This window comes from Neomonachus schauinslandi, chromosome 4, assembly GCF_002201575.2.
Source record: "Neomonachus schauinslandi chromosome 4, ASM220157v2, whole genome shotgun sequence".
Lineage (NCBI taxonomy): Eukaryota > Metazoa > Chordata > Mammalia > Carnivora > Phocidae > Neomonachus > Neomonachus schauinslandi.
In genome coordinates, this window is record NC_058406.1 from 140,069,545 (window position 1) to 140,095,748 (window position 26,204).

General features: G+C 36.0%; 1 protein-coding gene across 1 annotated transcript in view; it reads left to right on the forward strand.

The window, feature by feature from the left end:
* Positions 1-26,204, forward strand: part of CPNE3 (copine 3) — a 47,932-nt gene that overhangs the window by 14,683 nt on the left and 7,045 nt on the right. The window contains exons 3-13 of the mRNA XM_021688210.2: positions 176-355; positions 2,154-2,228; positions 3,629-3,700; positions 8,872-8,955; positions 10,036-10,125; positions 14,390-14,488; positions 16,586-16,672; positions 17,861-17,920; positions 18,402-18,535; positions 23,211-23,265; positions 23,346-23,397. Coding sequence (XP_021543885.1) covers positions 176-355; positions 2,154-2,228; positions 3,629-3,700; positions 8,872-8,955; positions 10,036-10,125; positions 14,390-14,488; positions 16,586-16,672; positions 17,861-17,920; positions 18,402-18,535; positions 23,211-23,265; positions 23,346-23,397 — 988 coding nt within the window. The remainder of the gene's footprint in view (positions 1-175; positions 356-2,153; positions 2,229-3,628; positions 3,701-8,871; positions 8,956-10,035; positions 10,126-14,389; positions 14,489-16,585; positions 16,673-17,860; positions 17,921-18,401; positions 18,536-23,210; positions 23,266-23,345; positions 23,398-26,204) is intronic.

Here is a 26,204-nt window from a genome sequence, read left to right on the forward strand (position 1 = left end):
AATGCAGTTTTTTGGGGCAAGTTTGTCCTTGATTGTGGAATTTTTCATCTACATATAAAAACTTTCTTTAGCTATCTGTTATGCTTATATTTAGTTACCTGTAGTACATGAAGATGCTAAAATGTTAAGTGCACTTTGATCTGAAGAAACTTTTTGTTTTTGGGGGTGAGTATAGGTTGATCGCACAGAAAGGATTAAGAATTGTTTGAATCCCACATTTTCCAAGACATTTGTTATTGATTACTACTTTGAAGTGGTTCAGAAATTGAAATTTGGGATTTATGACATTGACAACAAAACCGTCCAGCTGAATGATGATGATTTCTTAGGAGAATTTGAATGTACCCTTGGACAGGTGAGTATAATTAGCTATTGCAGTATATTGTATCTAAATTTTAACCAGAGAATTGGGCATTTTTTATAAGTGCTCATTAGTTTAATTTTTAGGGTTGAAAAGTATATAATCACTTTACAGACCTGTTTCATACATTAGTATGTTTGGTTTGAACATTATAGAATTTATCTTATTTTTCCTAAGGGCAGGGACCGTGTGTTTTTGGCAGAGCCCATTAATTCTTTTGAGTTATGGGTGTTTCATTTGACACTTCAGTAAATAATACCATTGCTCTAGCTGCTTTGTGTACTATTTACAGATTTCTGTACTATTTTGTTCTTTTTAAAAATTTTTTTTTAAAGATTTTATTTACCAATTTATTTGAGAGAGAAGGTGTTGGGAGGGGCAGATGGGGAGGGAGAAGGACAAGCAGACTTCGCACTGAGTGCAGACTCTGAGATCATGACCTGACCAAGAATCAGAGGCTTAACGGACTGAGCCACCCAAGCGCCCCTGCAATTTTGTTCTTATGTTTAAGTCATAAATACTTTCAAAGTAACAGCAACTTCTCTGATGTTCTAACTAACGTGACTGATCCCTCTAGATCCCCGATGGCCCAACACTGTCCCTTTACCTGGCTTGCTCTTCCTCAACCTTGGGTATATCGGTGTAAGCCTTCCTCCCCAAGTAAGCCTCCTCTGACCCCCTTGAGTAGTTTGGGGTGCCACCCTGTGCTCACCCTGGTACTCTCTACTGCTTCTACCTTATTGTCCACCATCCATCCATAGTTGCTTAATTATCTGTCTTTCCTATATGACAGATTTGATCAGGGTAGAGGTGTATCTGTAGGCTCACCATTTTGCTTCTATCTCAGAGTCTGACTTCTAAAGAGAAATCATGGGGTGCCTGAGTGATTCAGTTGGTTGTAAGATTCTTAATTTTGGCTCAGGTTGTGATCTCAGGGTCCTGAGATCCCGCTCAGCAGGGAGTCTGCTCGTCCCTCTTTCTGTGCTCTCCCCTCACCCCACCACGTGTTCCTCTCTCAAATAAATAAATAAACAAAATCTTAAAAAAAATTTAAGAGAGATCATGACATTTGTAATAGAGCTGGAAAGGCCTCAGGAGGGAAGAGTCATTGTTTTTCAGCGGGTGACATTGCTTAGATTTGTTTATTTTTCCGTGTATTGTTTGGAGATCTTGGTATTTCCTATGTCTCAAGGACAATATGAAGCTGAAGCTGATCAGTTTTCTAAAACTTTGATGAATAGTATCAAAGAGAAAATTAAACAAGTATTGATTTTTTTTGGAAAAAAAATCACGTGTAGCTAAATTATAATGAATTTGATAGAGGTATCTATTTGAGAGTACTTAGGTCTATTATATTAATCAAAATGATATTTTGTGGGGGTTATATATTCAAGTTATGTGTCAGTTGAAAAACTGAATCCCATGTATTGAGTTCTGAGGCCCACCTCTTACCTACAGGGTTTTCAGCTCAGTGATTGGTATATGTGAAGAGAACCTGTCCCTCTTTTTCCATTACAGGGAAAAGTTAAACTTTGAAGAAATTGATAAAGAAACTAGTGGTTGGGGAGATTGTATCTGCCAGGACTGGCCCCTAGGAAATCTTTTCCAGTGGGTTTTAAATATGTAGATGTGTTTTATAATCTCTAAATCTTTAAGGCATGGACTTAATATTTCCATTTCTAATGACTTAAGTTGACTTAACTTTATACTCAACTCTTTTTGAAATCATTCAGCTTAAAAATTCACATACTGAAGTGAAATAGCTCTTTGTATCACTTTCCAATTTTAACAGATTGTTTCCAGCAAGAAGCTAACTCGACCCCTGGTGCTTAAAAATGGCAGACCTGCGGGGAAAGGGAGCATTACGGTAACAATAAGATATTTGTCTTTTGCCTGAAAAGATTTAGCATAATAGGACATGCTGAAACTGTGCATATCAGACAAATACTCTATAGCCATGCTTTGTCATTTGATCCTGAATGTTGCTTTTCATTTGTACTTGCCTTATAATGATCACAAATGGGAAATATGTTGGGTCAAAAAGAAGGAAAAAAATGCAGTATGGGAATTCCTTCTTTGAGTCTTTTAAGTTGCTCATGGAATCAGGTGCAGCTTGGTGATGCTTGCCTCTCCCCCGTGGAAGTGTAAATCCCCAAGTTAGAGAGAAATGACTTAATCATCTGAATGGATTAATTTGACCATCTACTAAGCAAACATAGTTCCCGCAATAGGACAGAAACTGCATAATGGATTTCATCCCAAATGGATCTTATATTATGCCATGCCCATTGAACCTCTCAACTCTTTTTTTTTTTAAGTTTTTATTTAGTTATTTAAGTAATCTCCATACCCAGTGTGGGGCTCGAACTCATGACCCCGAGATCAAGAGTCATATGCTCTTCCAACTGAGCCATCCAGGCACCCCTGAACCTCTCAACTCTTAACCATCTTTTTTGTGCTTGCGCTCTCCTGCCCATCCTCCCACTCAGATTTTTCTATTGCTAATTACTGGTCCTAGGCAAATGAATATATGCTTTATACTGTTTTAGATTTCAAATTACATAATGTTGCACTTTAAATAAGTATCTTTAAATAATAGGATGAAATAATTATCTTCTAGAGTTTCTTTCCAGGTTATCACTGCCTGGAGCAGTAGTTTCTAACTTTAGCTCTGTCTGAGAATGGAAGGCTGGCTCCCTCATGTTTGAGGGTTATTGTCATTATGAGGGCATTTCCCTAAGCAACTGTTTTGCTTTAGTTTAAAGAATGTTAAGTGTCTTTGGGGTGTTGACTTATGTGAGACAGAACATTATAGTAGTTAGCTCTATTGCTCTTGGGGGTCATGATAGCCTGGAATTTGCTTTTAACTATAGTAAGTTTTTCAGTGACATTGGATGAAAAATGTTGATCTCATATTTCAATTTAAAGTGTTCTCTAGGTATGATTTACTCACACTTCAGGTGGGGTCATGCAGTCTTCCGGGGCTTTGATTTTTCACTGGAATGGGGAAGATCCAGTTTGGGCAACAACATTTAAAAAACGAGTTGCATAATATAGATTTGGCATATTTAGGGAAAATATTTTGTACACATAAAAGAAATAATGATCAATTTTTCTGAGTGGTACTTTTTTCTTATTAAAGATTTAAAAATTCATTTATATTAGTACCAATTGTATCTATTATCAGATAACAGAATAAATCAGTACTTCTGAGTTTATCAGAACCCCTAAAACATATTGTCTTTCACTTACCTTATCTCCTCATAGATTTCAGCTGAAGAAATAAAGGATAACAGAGTGGTCTTGTTTGAAATGGAGGCAAGAAAACTCGACAATAAGGTGGGTAGTTGGCACATTTCCACAAGGTTATCCTGTTTTGCCTCACATTGATTCCTTTTTGAAAAAAATAATAATGCAATTAGTATTATGAACTCTATCATCTGAGCATCACTTAGAGTATTTAGTTACTTCAAAATTCTGCTTTCTATGTATGTTTAAGCAGAAGCCATTTTCTTTTACCTCTTTTCCTCTAGATATTATCAAAAGGCTTGTCCAGATTAAAATAGGAGTTATTAAGAGCATTAATGTTTTTGTAAAAGGCATTTGAGAGAGTGTTGTTGGATTACCTTAAGGAAAGAAATAGAAATTCCATGCTCTACTGGATTTTTCTCTTTGCTTCCAAAAGTCGATGTTTATTTTTAATGAAGAATGAGTACAGTACATAATAACAGAACAACTTAGTATATAGCATGAATTAGAATAATTCTTTGAGTGATTTTATACTTAATCACATGAACTAGTCAGTGTTTTTTTTTTATCGTTTTCATTTACCTTACAATTTAGTTTGCAAACATGTTAGACTAGTAGCCAGGGACTATTTTTATTTTGGAAAAATTTAAACATACAAAAATAAAATAGTCTTTAAAAAACCGTGCATGTCCCCATCATCCATCTTCAACACTTACAACTTATGGCTAATTTTGTTTCATCACCACCCCTATCTACCTTCTCTCCTCGCAGACATCATGTCATTTCATCTGTAAATATTTTGGTGTATCTCCAAAGGTTCTTTTTTTTTTTTTAAGCGATAGAAGTTTATTAAGCAAGGATACAGAAAAAGCTCTCAGGAGTGAGAGGGGTCCCAACAGGGTTGCTCTCCAAAGATGCTTTTTTTTTTTTTTTTAGATTTTATTTATTTGACAGAGAGAGACACAGCGAGAGAGGGAACACAAGCAGGGGGAGTGGGAGAGGGAGACGCAGGCTTCCCGCAGGGCAGGGAGCCCGATGCGGGGCTCGATCCCAGGACCCTGGGATCATGACCTGAGCCGAAGGCAGACGCTTAACGACTGAGCCACCCAGGCGCCCCTCCAAAGATTCTTTTAACAGTATAATTGTTTGGTATGTTTCAGGTCTTTTTTAATCCATAAATTTCCCCCTTTCTTTTACTTCCTTCCTCCCTCTCTCCTTTGTTTCCTTTCATCCCATCCATCCATCCGTCCATCATGGAACTTACTCTATAAAGAAATGGACTTTGTCCTATAGAAGTTGTAACACTGCATATAGCTGATTAAATACTTGTGGTGTCATTTAAAATGTTCCTCTCTCCACCTTTATTTCCTGATTTCTATAAGCTGGTAACTGAATCTAGAGGAATGTTCTGATGGTATTTTGAATTGTTGGTAAGGCAGTTTCATAGGTGGTGGCATGTGATTCCATCAGGAGGCTCACATTGTTGAGTTCTGTCTTTTTGGGACGTCAGTGAACATTGATGATAATTCTACTACCTAGATATGTTGTTTTATTAAGAGTCTGTTAAATAGATTCTCATGCTATCATTGCTTCATTTATTAATGAGGATACTTCTATAGAGATAAGTATTCTTACCCACGTTAGGTATTTATTTATTCTGAGGTATGATTGTACAGGAAGCAATTTAAAATGTATGATTTTTTCCCTTCATATATACCATTTCACAGAATAAGTTGGTTCCCTATCATCCTCTAAATGTGACAATGAGGGGGTTTTTTTGTTTGTTGTTTTTTATTTTTAGTATTGCTATGAGCTCTTTATCAGTGAACTCCTGTTGATGCTTAAATTATCTTAACTTTGGCCTGTGGGAACCTCTTTAAGTTTGTTCCTGAAATCAGTTGGCAAATCTCCAGGAGTCTTTGGATAGCTTCCTTGCTCTGTGGCATGACAAGATGTTCCAAGCTTATTTTATCTAATTTCTGCCCCAGACTGGCAGATTAAAAAGAGCCTGATTATATTTTAGTGGAAATTGTTATTTAGAGACCAGTCTGGTGCTAGGGGTGCTTATTGTCGGTTATTGCCACTTACTGTTTCCAAGGCTTTTTAGTAGACAATTAGAGGAAAGACTGTTTTGTTTTTTTAAAGAAAAACTAAATCATAAATTTATACAACTATTTCCAGTTCAGATATAGAATTACAGGGCCTTACTTCTTTAATTCTGTATTTGTGCCTGCCTTCTCTTATGCTGAAAATCTCAGTTCCTAAGGATGTTAACATAATTGCTTATCTGTTTTGCCTTTTATAATATCTAATACATTCAGAATAAAAATATCCATATTATAATTAACAATATTTTTACTGAAAACAGCTTGAGCTTTCTTTGAAATTCTTTTTTTTTAACTTTATTTATTCATTTATGTAATCTCTACACCCATTTTGGGGCTTGAACTCACTACCCTGAGATCAAAAGTCACATGCTCTGCTGACTGAGCCAGCTAGGCACCCCTCCTTGAAATTCTTTTTGTCTTTAGGGTTATATATTCTACTTGGGTTGTATATTCAAATTCTTGTGTTTTAAAGAAATCTTTTAATTATTATTCTATCACAGTGACACATTTGAATTTTGCTTTTGGTATTTAGGGATTGCTTTCAATTTTTAAAAATTTAACTTCGTTTTATAATTATGTAAAAGATTTATATGGTTCCAAAGCCAAATCTGTAAAACAAGATATATTCAAGAAATTTAGCTTCTTTCTCTGTCCACTCTGTTTTTCCTTCCTTTGTCCCTGTAGGTAATAATGTTTTAAAATTTATATTTTATGGTTTAATTTTCCAATTTCCTAAAAAAAAATCTAAGGTTTTTTTTGTGTATGTTTGTATGTCTCTGTGTATATACATATATGTATATATGTGTGTATATTGATATATCTAAATAGATATGTATGTGTGTATGTATGTATTTGTATTTATATTCTCCACCCTCAGCCCTTGGGTAACTGTAGCATACTACATACATACACTTTTTTTTTTTTAGTGAGGGAGAGAGAGTGAGAGCACCTGTGTGTGCATGTGTGCGTGTGCACATGTGAGTGGGGGCGGGGAGGGGGCAGGGTGGGTGCAGAGAGAGAATCTTAGACAGGCTTCACTCAGTGGGGAGCCCAACTTGGGGTTCCATCTCACAACCCTGACATCATGACCTGAGCTGAAGGCGAGAGCCTGTCACTTAACTGACTGAGCCACCCACATGCCCCCATACATATGCTTTCAGACATATATATATTCTCTGGATATGCATATATACACTTTTCTCCACCTTGCTTTTTTTCACTTAACATGTTCTAGAGGTCTGAGTCAGGAACTGTTAATTCTTACTTTAGTTCTACTACTGACATCTTAATGAACTTTCAGAGGTTTGTTGTCTGACTTTCAATATGGTAATAATGATATTCTAACCTTTCTCATAGATTTATTTCTAAGATAGGTCAGACAGGGTACATTAATGTGTTTTTAGAAAGTTAACTTCTCTGTGTATAGTGCTGCTATTAGTTTTATAAAATGGTTTACAGAGAGGCTTATTACATTGATTCTTAAGATTCTTCTTAGTAGATAAGGTTAAATTTTAAAAGTTCTGGGGCGCTCGGGTGGCTCTGTCAGTTAAGTGTCTGCCTTCGGCTCAGGTCGTGATCTCAGGGTCCTGGATCAAGCCCCAAGTTGGGCTCTCCTGCTGTCTGCTTCTCCCTCTCCTTCTGTGCTCTCTCTCCCTCTCAAATAAATAAATAAAATTTAAAAAAATATATTTTTTAAAGTTCTGCATAACCTTTGTGTGTGTATGTGCATATATATATATATCTATATTTATATCTATATTTTGAAAGTTTACTTAAGTAATGTCTACACCCAAATGGGGCTCAAACGCATGACCCAAGATCAAGAGTCACATGCTCTTCTGACTAAGTCAGCCAGGCACCCCTGTGTTTATATATTTTTTAATATTTTATTTATTTATTTGAGAGAGAGAACATGAGAAGGGGGAGGGACAGAGGGAGAGGGAGAATCAGACTCCCCGCTGAGTGGGGAGCCCAACATGGGGCTCAGTCCCAAGACCCTGAAATGATTTGAACCAAAGTCAGACGCTTAACCAACTGAGTCACCCAGGTCCTTCCTCTCCCCCCACCCCCAGCCCCATGTTTATATTTTTGACTGTACCAAATATATTACTTGATTGACATTGAACTGCTGAGGAGGGAACTAAATTATCTTAGTTCTTAATTTAATACTGAGTTTAATTTAGGACTCAAAAAATCTTCAATTCAGGGACATAGCTGCATATATTACTGTGGAATTAACAGGTGTCCTTTCATTTTGACAAATAATAAGTCATATATTCTAAAGAGTATGGAAATTTCAAAATAAAGGCAAACAAAAATGAGAAAACAAAATAATTTATAATCTCACTACTTGAGTTTGACCTCTGGAAGTGATTTGGTCATTCTTCCAGAATTTTATCTCTGTGTATGTGTGTGTGTATTTGTGTGTGTGTGTGTGTGTGTGTGTTGAGGATGGTGATAAGGGTATTTTTGAGCACTCACTGTGCGTCAGCATTATACAGGGGTGCTGTGGTGAATTACAGAGGAAAAAGAAGATGTACTTTGTACCCTTGAAATAATTCTGTTATGCACTTCACATATTTACCTCTATTCCCTGTGTGTGTAAAGAAATGTGTGGAATTGGTAGAAGAGTATTGGACATAGAAGGTATAAAGTCAAGACTCAGATCCATGAATTCATTAGATGTGTGATCTTGCCAAAGTCATTTAACCCCTCCAAGTCCATTTTATTGCTGATAACACCTCTGTCCCTCATGGAGTCAGTGGGACTAATGTTTGGGATGTCATTTATATAAAACTATTCAGTGCTATGTGAATGAATACTCTTAATAATGAACACAAGCCCAAAACATATTTTATTAATTATGGGTCCTATTGTTCACTATATTTTAAAGCCATGTTCTCATGTTTTTTTGAGAAGTGAAGGTATGATACATAGAATTATGAGCGTTTATCACAAATGCCTTAATAGTTCTCCTTGTAGGCATCAGCAAGTTTGTAAGTTTGTGAGGAAGGTGATGGGATTTGTATTTACTACTGTACTGTATATGTCTATACTATGGAGTTAGACTTCAGGTATTGCTAACATGTAACATGTATAAAGTGTGGTTTCACATGGTTTCAGAGGAGAATAATTGACTTTTTTTAAATGTAGGATCTATTTGGAAAGTCAGATCCATACCTGGAATTCCACAAGCAGACATCTGATGGAAACTGGCTAATGGTTCATCGAACAGAGGTGAATATCTGAATTTGAAAAAGTAGAATTGAGGTTTCCATTGGAATTGTAGTAATCTAAATTTTTAAAAATTATGTATTTATAAAAAAATATCAATCTGAGTTCAGACATATAGAATCAGAGATACAAGATCAACAAACTCATTTTTTTTTTCTTTTCATGTGGTGGTGCTACCATGCTGAACTATTAGTAAAATTTTATTTTGAAAAATTTAAAACCCTGTAAAAAGCACTAAAATGTATACCTGTGTATCCTTCACTTAGATTTAGCAACTGGTCGTACCTGCATGTGTGTTCTTTCTCTCTCACTCACATGCACACACAGACACACATATATACATATACAGACATACATGCATAGACTTCCCATTTGCAAAACCATTTTATTTTAATTTAATTTAATTTAATTTTATTTTTAAAGATTTTATTTATTTGACAGAGAGAGACACAGTGAGAGAGGGAACACAAACAGGGGGAGTGGGAGAGGGAGAAGCAGGCTTCCCACGTAGCAGGGAGCCCGATGCGGGGCTCGATCCCAGGACCCTGAGCGGAAGGCAGACGCTTAACGGACTGAGCCACCCAGATGCCCCTGCAAAACCATTTTAATGTAGGCTGCAGAGATCATGATTCCTCACCTTAATACAACAGCAGATTTTTATTAATAACAAGGGCATTCTTCTATACAATCACACCTGAGAGTTTAATTTAGGACTCAAAATTTATAGCATCACTCAGTATATCATTTAACTTCAGATTTCCCCAGTTGTCCCACACATGTTTTTATACACACACACATATATACACATATACATAGATATACACACATATATACATATATATACATATACATATATATCTCCATATATTTTTGTCCAGGATCGATTCAAATTTCCTATTTTGCATTTGTTTTCTTCTAACAGTTGTATAATATTGTCCTAGATAGTTTTTCATTGAAAAAGTTGACTGGGTGAAAAGGTGAAGGATGACTGGTGAGAGTGTAGCAAGAATCTAGGAAAAGGAAGAGCAAAATATTAAGGGACTGAATGTTTTTCTCACTAGGCTTTGAATCTTCATTTTATAGGTTGTTAAAAATAACTTGAATCCTGTTTGGAGGCCTTTTAAAATCTCTCTTAACTCCCTGTGCTATGGAGATATGGACAAAACGATCAAGGTAATTTAAAGTTATATATATGTTATATATACACACATACATGTCTTTCATAAAACTAGTTGATTAGATAGTATTTCATAGAAGTAAATGATCTAATAGATACCTGTAAGGTTTGAATTTTATTTGTATTTAGGAATATTAAAATAGAAATGTCTCTGGTAAGTAAATGGTCAGTTTGAAGGGTAGACATGTTTGACTGATCTGTTCGCCTAGTGCTTAATCAAAAATTATGATTTATGATTTTTATTTTACTCTTCATTTTTTAAAAAATGTCCAATTTAAATCTTTCCTCCCTTTAATAAGATTCCTTTGCTCTGCAAACAGGAACCTTTAACTGCCCTCTTTGCCTTTGGTGTGCCCCTTGCAGATAAAAGCAGATTTACTTGACTAAAAACTCAGAGCTTCCTTCTACCATCAGCAAGAGAGGAGAATAGTGGTGGCATTTTCCATTGCTTATTTTCAGAGCAAGATATTATTCATTGAAAACTTCTAGGTGGCTTTAGTATAGAGTACTAGGAAAGCAGAGTGGGAACAGGAAGTAGCATGTGTCTGAGAATTTTTTTAATGTTTTAGTTTGTATCCATTTATTAGAAAATATTTATTATTTTTAAGACACATTATCCTAGAGTCTCTTTACATAAGATTCCAGATAGAAGCCTCTTCTTGTGTTTACTTGTCAGCAAACCGAAGTGGAGTTTGTTTTTGTTTTTGTTTTCTTTTGGTAATGAATATGGTAAAAACAGGACAGGTGATGGCATGGAGCACAGGATTTCGTGTCAGGCTTAGGCCTTCAACCAGGTAAGGGATCTTGGGCAGGTCATCTAACTTCTTCACTTATATAATAGAGAAAATAATGTCTATATTACCAAAAAGGGAAGGATTAAATTAATGAAAGTGAAAGTTTTATAAACCATTATACATAGCACAGATACTGTTACATTGAAAATGGCTTCATTCCTTAGATACAAAAAAATTTGTCCTCTGTTGGCAGAGAACTTTAAAAATTAATATAAGTACAGTTTATGTGTTATTTTAAACAGCAGTGAAAATTTAGGTAAAAAATAAATAGTAGAACAGTAGTTTTAAAAATTACTTTCTATTGTTATACTAAATCTAGAACTTTTGCTTTTCACATTAAAAATAATAAGTTGAAACTTTATTAGACCTGAGAAACAGGAAAGGCTGGGGAAAAGAAATGCCTAAACCATAACTGATTGCTGGTAATAATATGTTAACAATGAAACAGTGTTTTTTAAACTTTTTTTGCACACAGTGGCATGCTTACAGGGCTATTTTATTATAGTAAGTAAACTGATTTCCGAGCTTTCTCTGATGAATGTCTTCCGTTCTTAAAACTTGCTCAGTTTGTTTTAACCATACACAACTTGGTTTGCCACATCGTGACTGTCTTTATTTCTTTAGTGCTGTATTTCTTTGCAATATCACAAAGTCATACATCTGTGATTCTCTTGGTGTCTGGACATCGTTTAGAGGTGTGGAAAAGAGTTTTAGAGCAGAGGATAGAGTCAGAATCCTCAGTAGTTTTTTTGTTGCTGTGTGAACTTGCCAGTGTTACCCCTCCAGCATGTATTATTATTCTCATAAGATCAAGTGAGTAAAAGAAATAATCATGCATGTTGCCACCTTGCCTAAAATGGGAATGCCTTAATGAATGTGGTATTGTGTGGTGTGTGCATTCTTTTACATATATACATATGTGCATATGTATATATGTGTATATTTCAATGTCACAAGCACTGCTGATACTGTATCAGTATTGAAAAAAGCCAATAGTACTAGCTTTTGAATTTTTGAGAAGAGAAATTAAATGACACAAATCATTACATCATTTACCTCAAACTGTACCTGAACATAGGCCAGCATCACGTCTTTCTTTAGCACCGAACGTTTGTCTTCAACGGGGCAACAGTGAATTTTTCCTATATAGTTATTAGAGTGAGCTATCAGAAATTCCAGCTTAAAAATCTTTTTACATTCCCTGAAGTCTTAGTCAGTCTAACCATATGAAGGGTTTTAGGTGTTCATATGCTTTTTTAAAAAATAAAATTGGCCTTATCAAAGCTTGATCTTGTCTTAGATAGAAGTTGGAGTTTCCTGAATGCAAATCTGAAGTGCAAAGTTCAGGGGCACCTGACTGGCTCAGTTAGTAGAGCATGCTACTCTTGATCCCAGGGTGGTGAGTTCAAGCCCCACGTTGGGTATAGAGCTTACTTCAAAAAAAAAAAATCTGTTTTCCATAATTAAAAAAAAATCTATTAAAAAGTGAAATCATGGGCGCCTGGGTGGCTCAGTTGGTTAAGCGACTGCCTTCGGCTCAGGTCATGATCCTGGAGTCCCTGGATCGAGTCCTGCATCGGGCTCCCTGCTCGGCAGGGAGTCTGCTTCTCCCTCTGACCCTCCTCCCTCTCATGCTCTCTGTCTCTCATTCTCTCTGTCTCAAATAAATAAATAAAATCTTTAAAAAAAAAAAAGTGAAATCATGAAAATATTAAGATTGCTTTGGCTTTATCTTAATTTTACTTTCTCTAGAAAAAAATTAGTAAGATCATTGATTTTCTTTTCCCCTCACAGTTTGAAGAGTCAGATAAAGGGACTTTGGTTTAAAAATTAAATATCAGATATATAAGGCAAGAATCAAAGTGTCATAATTGGTCAGTGACCAAACTGTTTACAACAAATAAAAGTCTTTTACAGTTACTCAAAATTGCAATTCTAGACCTTGTCTTTATTGATTGATTTTTAGTCTCCCTGGAATAATAATGAAAATATTAGTAAGGAATGAAACAATTCCTGTTATGATAGGCACACAGTTCACTTCTCATAGAACTGCAAAGAAAATAAATCACTTTGCTTGGTGAACACATAAACCCTAGGCATTTTAACTTGGCAATTAATATAACTTTGTAAAGGATACTCTCTTGGCAAATACTCTCAGTTACAGGATTTTATTTTAAATCTCTAGAAGAATTCAAAAGTGTCCTTAGAACAGCTTTATTTTACCTATGTTGGTTACCAAATAAAACATACCATCTTCTGGGGCTCCTGGGTGGCTCAGTCCGTTAAGCATCTGCCTTCGGCTCAGGTCATGATCCCAGGGTTCTGGGATCGAGCCCCGCATCGGGCTCCCTGCTCAATGGGGAGTCTGCATCTGCCTCTCCCTCTGCTGTTCCCTACCCACCCACCCCCCGTGCTTGTGCTCTTTCACTCTCACTCTCTCTCAAATAAATAAATAAAAATAAAAAAACATATCATCTTCTAACACTATTTAATTCCTTTGCCTACTTCACAAGCCTATGTAGATAATGTGTGAAGTGCACATAATAAATGTTTGCAGAAATGAGATAATCTGTTCTGAAATTACAATGCACTATAAAACACTGGTTATTCAATGATCACAATGAACACCTCTGCTAACAGTTCACACCACCTTAATATTCTCATTGCAATGAATAATGAGGTATTCTTGTGAATATTTACCCTCTGGCTATGCTGTCAACTTGGCACAAAGCTACATGCACATCAAGTACTCTCAGCTCTCTTCTGTCTGCTTTAAGAAAGAACAAGCATTTGGTGAGAGCCATAGATAGGAATAGAATTCACCCTTACATGGAAATAGAGTTCATATATGACCCAGTCTGGATACCTTCTCAGTGGATTAAGTACTCTTTTCCTCTAATTTTCTTTTTCATTCTAAGAGTTGTGATTTTTAGGATGCAAATCTGACTTTATCATGTCTAACTCTGAATACAAGCCTAGCCTTACCAGATTGCAGCTAATGAAATACATTTGCCATATTTCTAAATCATCTAGAATTTGATTACACAAGTTTTAGTTGTCTAGGATACTGACATCCTTTCTTCTTGCAGATGATGGCTTTTAGTCATTGTATAGTGATAACAAAGTAAAGAAGTGAATGAGAAAGAAGGTGTAATTCCATTTTGATTTTATCAGCTTTTATAAAGGGCATGATAGATGAACTGGAAACTGCTTAATGTGGAATTTAAACGGTATTTGCATTTTTCATCTGCCTATGATCTATCCTAGAGCCCCATTCCAAGGATAGCTGGGGTTTGAAAGTATTTCAGTATTAATCCTCCAGGAAGTTAGTTCCTACTTCTCCTATTAAACATTTTCACTTTTTTAAATTAATAGGGTACTTCTTGATAAGTCCCATTTATTGCAGTCAGTCCTTTTAAATAAAATGAGGTTGATTTTTATATATTTTTATGATACTTAATTCTAGGTAGAGTGCTATGATTATGATAATGATGGGTCACATGATCTCATTGGAACATTTCAAACCACCATGACAAAACTGAAAGAAGCCTCCAGAAATTCACCTGTAAGTTGAATCTTTGTCACTTGAATGTACTTTACTGTTTGGCCATGTATTTATTATTTCATTTTTTTCCTTGGTATAGTAAACAGTTTGCCATGTTTTTACTCTATGTTACAAAATGTTCTGAAATATGTGGATCTTATATGTGTAGTAGTTGGATGATCCAAAATCCGTACTTGGGGGTATAAGTTTACATTTAAAATGAGAGGTTTGGGGGCACCTGGGTGGCTCAGTCGTTAAGCGTCTGCCTTCGGCTCAGGTCATGATCCTGGGGTCCTGGGATCAAGCCCCACATTGGGCTCGCTGCTCCGCGGGAAGCCTGCTTCTCCCTCTCCTACTCCCCCTGCTTGTGCTCCTGCTCTCGCTATCTCTCTCTCTGTCAAATAAATAAATAAAATCTTAAAAAAAAATTAGAGGTTTGGTTTCCTTTAGCTTCAGACAACATATATGGTTTGATTGAAAATCCCTAGTTTTAAAGCATTTGGCATTTTGTTGGTCATAATAATTAAGTTCTACAACACTAGATAAATACCTGGGCTTGAACTGTGTACATAAATGTACAATCTGCCTCTGGCTTTTCTCTCTGACTTGTTTTCACCAAAGGGAAGGACAAAAGCATAATGATGGTATTTCAAATGATATAATATTAAGCCTCCATCTAATGGCATTAATTTTGTTAAGATCATTCATGTGCCTTAACTACATTCAGTTTATTATTTAGCATCCTAACATATTTCTAAGAGTGCTTCTGAAACTTTTCTGTCTCTCAAACCCAGGTGGCTAAAAACTATTTTGGAGAATTTTATGAGTAAAACTTATCAATTGCTCCCATCTTATTTCCTTTCTAGTTTGAATGAGATTAGCTGTTAATTCTTTTTATAACAGAATAGTATGAATAATATGAATTGTTTATTACATGCTTAGAGACCTGCATAATGTTCATATATACGGCCTTTGCTTTTGAAAACAGAAACATGGGGTTTAAGAGATAAGAGGTTATGGTTAGGTGAGGTTTTTTTACCTCGTCATTTAAGTGAGGTAAATTTAAGAGAAGATACTGATAGTTTTACATCAAAACTTAAATACTAAATAAATAAATAACACTTATGAGCCATTTGGGTTAAGTAATGGCGAGAAATGAGTTTTAAACAAACACAATGAGATGAGAATTTTCAGTAGGTCACATAGAGATTTATAGCCCTGTCCCTACTCGCTGGTCACAAAGGGCAGGTGCTAAAAGTAGCCTGTACAGAAATGCATGTGTGAAGTAGGAAAGGCTTTTAAAATCGTATCTAATGGTTTAAGTGCAAAAAGTGTATTAGCTTTGAATTAAGAGTTTTTGAATTAAAATAGCAAAATTCTATAGCTGTAATATCTAGCTGTAATTATCCTATTTAAATAATTTTTTTTAAAAGCAGAACTAATGGAAAATGCTAAAAATCTGAACAGCTCAACTCAAACAAGCTACCTAAAAGAACTAAATATGATGAGTGGTCTGGATTGTCATTTCAGTAATTTCACTTTGTCACTATCTTGCAGAATTAGTAAATGACCTGCTTTTAGAAGATAATGAACAACTAACTCTATAATACCTTATGGGTCATGTAGAGTTTTTCTAAATCCAGCTATCTTGATCCTTCCCTTCTCCATGACAGAATGGGGCTTTTAATGTTGCTGCAGTGACAATGTTTACCCACTCAAGTTTTTCAAAGGCAGGGCCATATCTTATCTCTGTGTTTTCAGTGCCTAGAACAGTGCCTGCTACTGGGTAGACACTCTGTCGAAGTGGGAATAAATGAATTGAAGTAACACAGCCTGTTACCAATGAGAATTCTCTTTAGGACTTTTCCGCATTTCATATATTCAGTAGTTAATATTTATGATGATGACTAAGATTCTGGCAGGATCCTGAACTACCAAAGAATTCGTTTAACATGATTTTGTTTTTTATCATTGTATCTTTTGTACCTTTTAATGTTTGATTCTTAGAAAATTAGCAAAGGCAGATGCTTAACCATTGGCTGAGCCACCCAGGCGCCCCAACATTGGCATTTTTTATATCACTAGTAAGAATTCATATTTTGTCTTTTCTTCCTACAGGTGGAATTTGAATGCATAAATGAAAAAAAGAGGCAAAAGAAGAAAAGCTACAAGAATTCAGGTGTTATCAGTGTGAAACAGTGTGAGGTTAGTTGATGTTAACCATTTATAGTATAATGAGATCACATTTCAAGTTCTTTTTTCAATATGGTATATATTAAACTAGACAAAGAATATTAAAGTTTTTCCTTATTTTAGGAAATGTGAATTGAATTTTGGGCAGTTGAAAATTATATGATCATCTGGACACCCTTAGGGAAAAGAAGAGAGTAGGCAAAGTAAAGAAATCTTTCAAGTAACTTTGCTTCTAAGGTTTGACAACTTTTTAGCAAAAGACAAAGAATATTAAAGTTTTTCCCTTATTTTTAGGAAATGTGAAACATCATGGTATTTTCCTAGGGCATTAGTGGAAATGATCTGACCCAATGCATCTATCCTGGTCATAATTTAAGTTGAGATATTAAAAATAGAGGGAAAAATTCAAGAGATTTCTTACAACAAACAAATGGATTTTTTTGGTTTTGTTTTTTTAAAAAATCTTGATTATTATCAAGCTCTCAACATATTAGACTCATTACTAGTTTCTTAAAATTTAAAGTAAGTATATTTCATCTTTGGCCATTAATATTCTAATCTTAGGGGTGCCTGGGTGGTTCAGTCGGTTGAGTGTCCGACTGTTGATTTCAGCTCAGGTCATGATATCGGGGTCATGAGATCGAGCCCCAGTTTGGGTTCCCCGCTCAGCAGGGAGTCTGCTTCTCTCTCTCTCTCTGTGTCTCCCTCTCCCTATGCCCCTCCCCCCGCTCATGCTCTCTCTCTCTCTCTAAAATAAATAAATCTTAAAAAAATTCTAATCTTAACATTGCTTTAATTATCTCAAAGTAAAATCTTAACAGATTTATGACAAGTAGGGGCAGGGATACTTAAACTCAAATGCTAGGGTGGTATCCACCTGCTTATATCATGTTCTGTTCAGTTTCTAAACTGTTAAAAATATATGCCAGAGAGCTCTTGCTTGTATAGTAAGAGATTTTTTTTAAAAGATTTGTTTATTTATTTTTAAAGGGGGGGTGAGGGGCAGAAGGAGAGGGAGAGAGAATCCCAAGCAGACTCCTCGCTGAGTGCAGAGAGTGCAGAGCCTGTTGTGGGGCTCGATCCCATGACCGGGAGATCATGACCTGAGCCAAAACCAAGAGTCAGATGCTCAACTGACTCAGCCACCCAGGTACCTCAGTAAGAGATTTTTGATTTTAACAGTTTGCTATTTGTTTTTAGATTACAGTGGAATGCACATTCCTTGACTATATCATGGGAGGATGTCAGCTGAATTTTACTGTAAGTAACACTGACTTTTTCAAAGTAGGGTGTAACATGTTACTTTCTCCTACCGTTTTCCAGTGTTCTTTCTTTTCCTGTAAAACTGACTTTGAAATTTACACAAGCTAGTGTGATCTCCTCAGACAGGTTGTCTAAGTTCATCATGAAGTCTTCAACTTTGTTGATAAGACCTGTTTCTTCTGATGGAAAGCAGATAAGTCCTAGAGTAATTTAAATTATAGAAAGCGTTAGTCAAACAACCTACAAAACAAGCCCTATGTCTTGGTGTAATAATTCATGGATTTGAGTCATCTGGAAAAAATATGAATAGCAGGTTGTTTCAGGCTGAAGCTTTAATTGTTTAATTGTCTGTGTAAATACTGGTAGGCCCAGGCATTTGTTAGGAAATGGCAGCAGCAGGCTCTGGGATGAATGTTTGTCTCCTGGACATTAAGCATATGGCTTCTCCTTAGTAAGGGCTGTGATTGTTCTTTGGCAGGTGGGTGTGGACTTCACCGGCTCTAATGGTGACCCAAGGTCTCCTGACTCCCTTCATTACATCAGCCCCAATGGTGTTAATGAGTATTTGACTGCTATCTGGTCTGTGGGACTGGTCATTCAAGATTATGATACGTGAGTATGACTAAAATATTTGTTTTTATAATTCCCCAGAAAGGGCAGTTTCTGTTTCATCTGCTAGTACTCTGATAGAGTTGGTGGTGATAAGGCCGCTGGGGTTGACTGGGGGCAGGGGAGAGGGTATGGTGGGGTTAATTTTCTCCCTAAAATTTCTTCTGTGTTATCTTTTCTAGTTTTCTCTTTGTGACAGTCTTAGGGTTTACTTTTGACCTCTTATCTCTAGCTGTGATCAGTTATAATATATTATATATAGCTTGTATATTTAATAGCTGACTGGAGTCAACTGTTTCCTTGGGGTTTACTTATTAGGGATAAGTTATCTGTGTGATTGAAGTCCAGATGACACATTTTGTAAACATTTGTAGACACTATGTATTAACATGTCTATTTCTTGGCAGTCACTGTCAAATTGTATTCTTTTTTCTTTTTTTTTGAGATTTATTTATTTGAGAGAAAGTGAGAGAGAGAGAGCACGGAAGTGGGGGGAAGGGCCAGAGAGAATCCCAAGCAGACTCCCTGCTGAGTGTGGAGCGCCACTTGGGACTGGATCTCATGACCCTGAGATCATGACCTGAGCCAAAATCGAGAGTTGGATGCTTAACCGACTAAGCCACCCAGGAGCCCCTCAAATTATTTTCTTAATGGCAACTTTGATTAAGTGCCAAAAGATAACTTGACCTAATTGCTATAAAATATTTTGAATAGATTCTCAATGTATAGATTTTTGAATAGATTAAATAGGCCCTCTTGAAGGTTTACCAAACAATAGAAAAAAAAGTCCGCATTAATAATTTTTTGTTCTGTATCTCTTAGGGCACTGTATAAATTTTCACTTGTCTTTGCCTATTACTTTATGATAAAAGCCCTTACATATATTGTTGGAGCTTTTCATTAATCTGCTATGACATTAAAAGAGGTAAACTTTCCAGGCAAATGCAAACAAATCTAAACCAAAGGTGGCAATTCCGATATCAGCCTAGTAGAATTTAAGACAAAACTCGTTAAATATAATAAAAAATTATTTTATAGAAAACTTTGTTACATAATCCAAAATGAAAAATATAACCATGGACATGTTTGATTATAATAGAGTATCAAAATATTTCAACTGAAAATAGAAATATAATAAAATTTTAAAGTAACAATTATAATGGGGCTTATATAAAAAATAAAAAAATTACAGGGTTACTTTATCAGACTGCCACCTAGAAGTTAATAACAAAAAAGATAACTAAAATAAAATTTACCATATGGAAATAAAAAAATCTTAAGTAGTTCTTAGATCAAAGAGGAAATTGAAGTATAACAGACTATCTAGAAATAAGGGGCACCAAGAAGACTATACGTGGTTCTATCTTTTTAAAATTTTTTTAAATTTTAGGTAGTTAACATACAGTGTGGTCCTATCTTTATAGAGGAAAATTTCTGGCTTTACATGCCTTTATTTTTAAACAAGAAAAATCGAATGTAAATGAACTAGCTTTCCAATAAAATAAAATTAAAGAATAAGAAGAAAAAGATATAACATAATAGCAGATTCTACCCATACATTAGCTATTATGTGTCAGGCACAATTTAATATAGTTTCTACATGATATTCACCTAATCCTCATACTTTGCTGTGACACAGGTACTATTATCATCCATTATCATCCACGGTGTACAGATGAAAAAACTGAGGCATAGGGAGTTAACTTGTCTAGGGTCACTCAACTGATAACTGGCAGAGACAGAATTGAGTCTGGGCTGTCTGCTCCAGAGACATGCTTTCCAAGCTGTATTAGGTACTGTGCTGATTTCTTCTAAGCACTGAAAATAGGGACTTGGAAAGTTTAAAAAACCCCACTAAATGAATAAATTAAATGAAGAGATGATTCTTTGCAAGTTCAACAAAACTCAGGTAAATCTGCCAACGCTGACCCCCAAGAAAGAGAAAACATGCATAGAATATTGGTAATGAGACAGAGATTATAAGCATAAATTCAAGAAAAGACATTTAAAATTAAAAGTTAATACTATGTAAAACTTTATTATATTGGAAAATCTGGATTAAAGGATTATTTTTGTTGGGGGGGAGGAAAGCTTTAAATTACCAGAGTTGATTCAAAGAGCCTGAGTAGACCTGGAACCATGGAAGGAATGGAATAGCTAGTCAAAGAGCCACTCCTCACAAGGGCACCAGGCCAAGACAGTTTCATACGTAAATTCTAGAAACCTGTAAGGAATGAATTCAAACCTAAAATAATCAAGTAAAAAAATATTAGAAAGTACTGAGAGTTCAGAAAGGTGGTCAGATACAACATAAAATTTAAAAAATCAGCAATTTCTCACTAGCCAGCAATAACCAATTCAAGAAATTACAGCAGATAGAAGATCACAATTCATAATGCAATAAAAAATGAGAATGAATTCATTAAGAGGTCTAGGATCTTTAGTAAGGGGAAACTACAAAGTTGTACTAAGGGACAAAGAAAAACTTGTTTAAGTGGAGAGATACACAGTGATTCTAGATAGGCAGATGTCATAATGATGTAAGATACAAAATTTCTCCCCAAATTAATCAATTCTAATCAAAATGGCAATGGTGCCATGCTAAAATGATTTTTAAAATTTTCTAGAGGGGAAAAATGAATCAGAAAAGCCAAGAAATTTTTCAGGAAAAAAAAAGAGGGGAGTTTGCAGATATTAAAACTCATTTTAAAGCTATATTAATTAATATTACAGAACTAGTACATGACCAGTAGAACAAAGCAGGAAGTCTTGAAATAGACCCTAGTGTGTACGTGAACTTAGTATGTGACAGAGATGACATTTTAGGGAAAAGGAGTTGTCACAGCTGCTAAACTAGACAAGAAGTGAATTTGAATCCTTAATTCATACTCATACCAGTATATGTTAAGGTACTATTTTTTTTTTAAGATTTTATGTTTAAGTAATCTCTACACCCAACCTGGGTCTCCAACTCACAACCTTGAGATCAAGAGTCGCTTGCTCCACCAACTGAGCCAGCCAGGTGCCCCTGTTAGGATACTATTTTGTATAGAATATAGACAAACTGCTGGAATGGACACCTCCAAAACAAAATGCATTAACCCAGAGAGGTTTATTTCTCTTTCATGTTGCAAGTCTAGAGATTGTAGAGGACTGATAGGGCAGTTCTACCATTGTCAAGTCGTAGATTCCACCCCTGGGTCCAAGGCAACTTTGTGTTTCTCATCTTGTCTGGTCAGTGGGAGGAGGAGAAAGGCAACTGGGAGGGAGTACAGTGCTTTCCCTCCTAGGGGCATCGTGATTCAGAAGTAACTGACAACCACTTCTACTCACATTTTCCTGACCAGAATCTAGCCACCACCTGGCCACACGCAGCCCAGAGATGCTGGAATAGATAGAGCTAGTGTGGTCTCTAGCTCGGGTGTTCCATTATTAAGAAGGGAGAGAATGGATACAGGTGGAGAGTAGCAGTTTCTGTTTCATAGCCTACTCCTAAACTCTCTCTGGATGAATTAGAAGTTTAATATCAAAATCAAACCTTGAACGTTCTAGGAATAAATATGTGTGAATTGTTTATAATCTTGCAGTGAGGAAGGCTGAGCAAGGCAGCAGAGGCAGAAATCATGACAGAAATTTTATTTGTTCACATTCATTAATACTGAAAACTATAAAAGGAAATATATTTTAAACAAAGTTAAAGGCAGACTACAAACTGGGAAAAATACTCCTGTCTGACTTAGGTTCTATCCTCAACGGAGAAAGAACCATTAAGAATTAATGTAAAAAGAGTATCCTAGCTGGGACATCTGGGTGGCTCAGTCGGTGAAGCGTCTGCCTTTGGCTCAGGTCATGATCCCAGCGTCCTGGGATCAAGTGCCGCATCGGGCTCCTTGCTCAGCTGGGAGCCTGCTTCTCCCTCTCCCTGCTGTTTCCCCTGCTTTTGCTCTCTCCCTCTCTCTCTGACAAATAAATAAATAAAATCTTAAAATATATATATCCTAGCAGAAAAATTAGTATGTTCATTACAGTGTTTTATAATAGCAAAACATTGGATGTTTATTGGTTGGGGGAAAATGTCCATACAGTGGAATACTTGGCAGCCATTCACATGATGTTATATATTCAGGTTCATAATCCTTTATCCTTAAACCACTGGGGCCAAATATTCACACATTTTGCTACAAAAAATGTGAAAATTTTATATGTGGCATTTGCACCATGTTTCTGTGGCCAAATGTATGAATATTCATATTCAGTGGCATGAATAAAAGCTATAAATAACCTCATATCAGTTGAGGTCAGGTTTTGCTGCCAAATGAGTTTGCCATAAGCCAACGAACTTGTGGTTTTTAGAGCGTTATGGATTTATCTACATATTTATTCAGCAAAACGATATATAGTACTTAAGTAGAAAATAGCATGTTATAAAATATGAATATAAACTCCATTTTTATAAATATATAGAGACATTTTTCTCCCTCATTGCACAGAAAAATATTAGAATGATTGTTGCCAAATACTAACATTGGCTCTCTCTGGTGGTTATTATGGGTTTAATCTTTATATTTTCCTAAGATTTTAAATTTAAAAAAGAAACTATTGGTTTTATTAAGAGTAAAGATAAAATTTTCTATTTAAAAAAAAATGATCTTTCAGTTTTTACAAATTTTCTTTTTAGTGATAAAATGTTTCCAGCTTTTGGTTTTGGAGCTCAGATACCTCCTCAGTGGCAGGTAAGAGGAAATCTTATTTTTAAATATTTGCCTCCCACAAAAGCAAAACAGGCTTCACCAATTCTTTCCTCTTTTGGCAGGTTTCGCATGAATTTCCAATGAACTTTAATCCATCCAATCCCTTCTGCGACGGTAAGCCAAAAAGTAACCAGGAAGATTTTATACTGAACACCTCACTAGTTTGTTACTTGTTTTTTTCTTGTGGTTTACTCAAATTCCCTCCCTAGTTTTCTTTTTGTGACATATTTAACTTTCTGTTGTATAAAGTAGAAGAATTACACCACATGGTTGGTTTGAGTGGTAAGATACTAATGGTGCAAATCTATTATGATGATGATTGTTGGCTAAGTTCTACTTTAAAAGGTTTAATAGAACAAGAAAATTCTCAATCTTGAGAGTAGATCAATAAAAATAATCATATTATATTCACATTTCACATATTATTTTCACATCTTATTTTAAAACAAACCTTCAATAAAATGAGTTATCTAGTATCAGATTTATGAAACTTTTCTCAGAGTAGCAGTCACTCCTACAAGGAAAAAAATGTCCAGCATCAAATAATTGTTACTCAGACTACATTTGAATGGGCTAAAGGAACAAAGAATTAAACTCCTATAGTGGCTTTCCTCTTTATAGACAGCGGAAAGCTGACATTTGTTTAATTTCATTTTTTTATACCTCAAATATCCAAGGGCTTCTTCCTTTTTACCCCATTGGGCAATCAACCTAAAATGCCAAATGTCCCACAAAATGATAAAAGACTGAACAGTTTGGAGGAAGACAGAGAGGTATGGGCAGAGGCATAAAATTGTAGACAATAGGTAATTTTCTGAAAAGGGTCCTGTTGACAATTACAGAATGTTTAGATTTCTAACAAAAGAGCGTGTTCTTTCCTTATCTTCAGTATTCATGAACAATATTCCTAAGGCAGAAGAGCATGAACATTTTGTTGGGATAATTTGTATTGGGGTTTTTTTTTTTTAAAGATTTTATTTATTTATTTGACAGAGAGAGACACACACAGAGGGAGAGGAAACATGAGCAGGGGGCGTGGGAGAGGGAGAGCCAGGCTTCCTGCTGAGCAAGGGGTCTGATGTGGGACTTGATCCCAGGATCCTGGGATCATGAATGACCTGAGCCAAACGCAGACGCTTCACCAGCTGAGCCACCCAGGTGTCCCATATTAGGGTTTTCTTGTTTTTCCAGGACACTTTTTTTCATACTAATTCAGTGTTCCTTTGATGTACTTTCAGTGGCCAGTTGTGACCTTTTTATCCCTAGCCATTTGAAACTGGGAATAGCAATTCTTTTCAAGAACTGTTTCATGCTTATGATGAAATTGGAACAATTTTTGGAATTTGGTGTAATTACATCTCTTTTCTTGCCAATAAATATGGATGACTTATATCATGTGATAATTCATTTGAGAAGTTCATTTACTCTGAGTAAAATGAGCCCATCTTTGGGCTGCCATTAAGCGCAGCTTTTCTACTTTTGGTTCATAGTCTGAAAAAAAGAATGTTTGGTTTTATTTTATTTTATTTTTAAGATCTTATTTATTTGTCCGAGAGAGAGAGAGAGCACAAGCAGGGGGAGTGGTAGGCAGAGGGAGAAGCAGGCTCCTATTCAGTCCTCCCTCGCCCCCGATGTGGGACTCGATCACAGAACCCTTGGGATCATGACCTGAGCCAAACAAAGGCAGTTGCTTAACCGACTGAGCCACCCAGGCATCCCAAATCCCTTTGCTTTTAGACAAAGAACATACTGTGCTGAAAAAAAATACAACCTTATTTTAAGCAAGGAAGTTGAATCCCCTTTTCTTAATTAATCATTGAACTTAGTTGCCCAGAAATAACATGTCTCATTTGTTCCTTTAATGCAAAGGAAGGATTTTGGCATAACTTAATTTTAGTGGAGGAACTGAAGGCAATTGCTATCTGTGAAGAAATTTAATTAATAGTTTATATATCTTCAGATTGAAAAGCAAGCTGAGATGATAAAAATGAAAGAATATTATTGCTCTGGGACTCCAATTTTCTACAGTATGTGTCATTGCAGCAAAATCCTGCTGCTGGCCTATGGTAGTATTATTTTTGTTAGTACTGGACTGACTTCTTCCTAAGCTCAAAGCGACAAAGAGGAGTGAATTAGAACTCTTAAATGGTAAGTATCTTACCTGCATCCTGGACTCTCAAATATAAGGGGTAGATCCCATAGGCGCATATGTCTCATTAAAGCTTCACCTGGGGCACCTGGATGGCTCAGTCGTTAAGCGTCTGCCTCCGGCTCAGGTCATGATCCCAGGGTCCTGGGATCGAGCCCTGCATTGGGCTCCCTGCTCTGCGGGAGGCCTGCTTCTCCCTCTCCCACTCCCCCTGCTTGTGTTCTCTCTCTCACTATCTCTCTCTGTCAAATCAATAAATAAAATCTTAAAAAAAAAAAAGCTTCACAAGCAGTGCTTTTACCAGGAATGCCATTCAACCTCCACTAAGTTGTGCTGTTGTAATAAACGGTCTCTCAGTGATTTAGATAGTTTATTTCTAGCGATAGTTTCTTTCTTTTTTTTTTTATTTTTTTTTATTTTTATTTTTATTTATTTTTTTTTTAAAGATTCTATTTATTTATTTGCGAGAGAGAGAATGAGAGACAGAGAGCATGAGAGGGAGGAGGGTCAGAGGGAGGGAGAAGCAGACTCCCTGCTGAGCAGGGAGCCCGATGCGGGACTCGATCCCGGGACTCCAGGATCATGACCCGAGCCGAAGGCAGTCGCTTAACCAACTGAGCCACCCAGGCGCCCTCTTTCTTTTTTTTTTTAAAGATTTTATTTATTTATTCATGAGAGACAGACAGAGAGAGAGAGAGAGGCAGAGGGAGAAGCAGGCTCCCAAGGAGCAGGGAGCCCGATGTGGGACTCGATCCCAGGACCCTGGGATCAT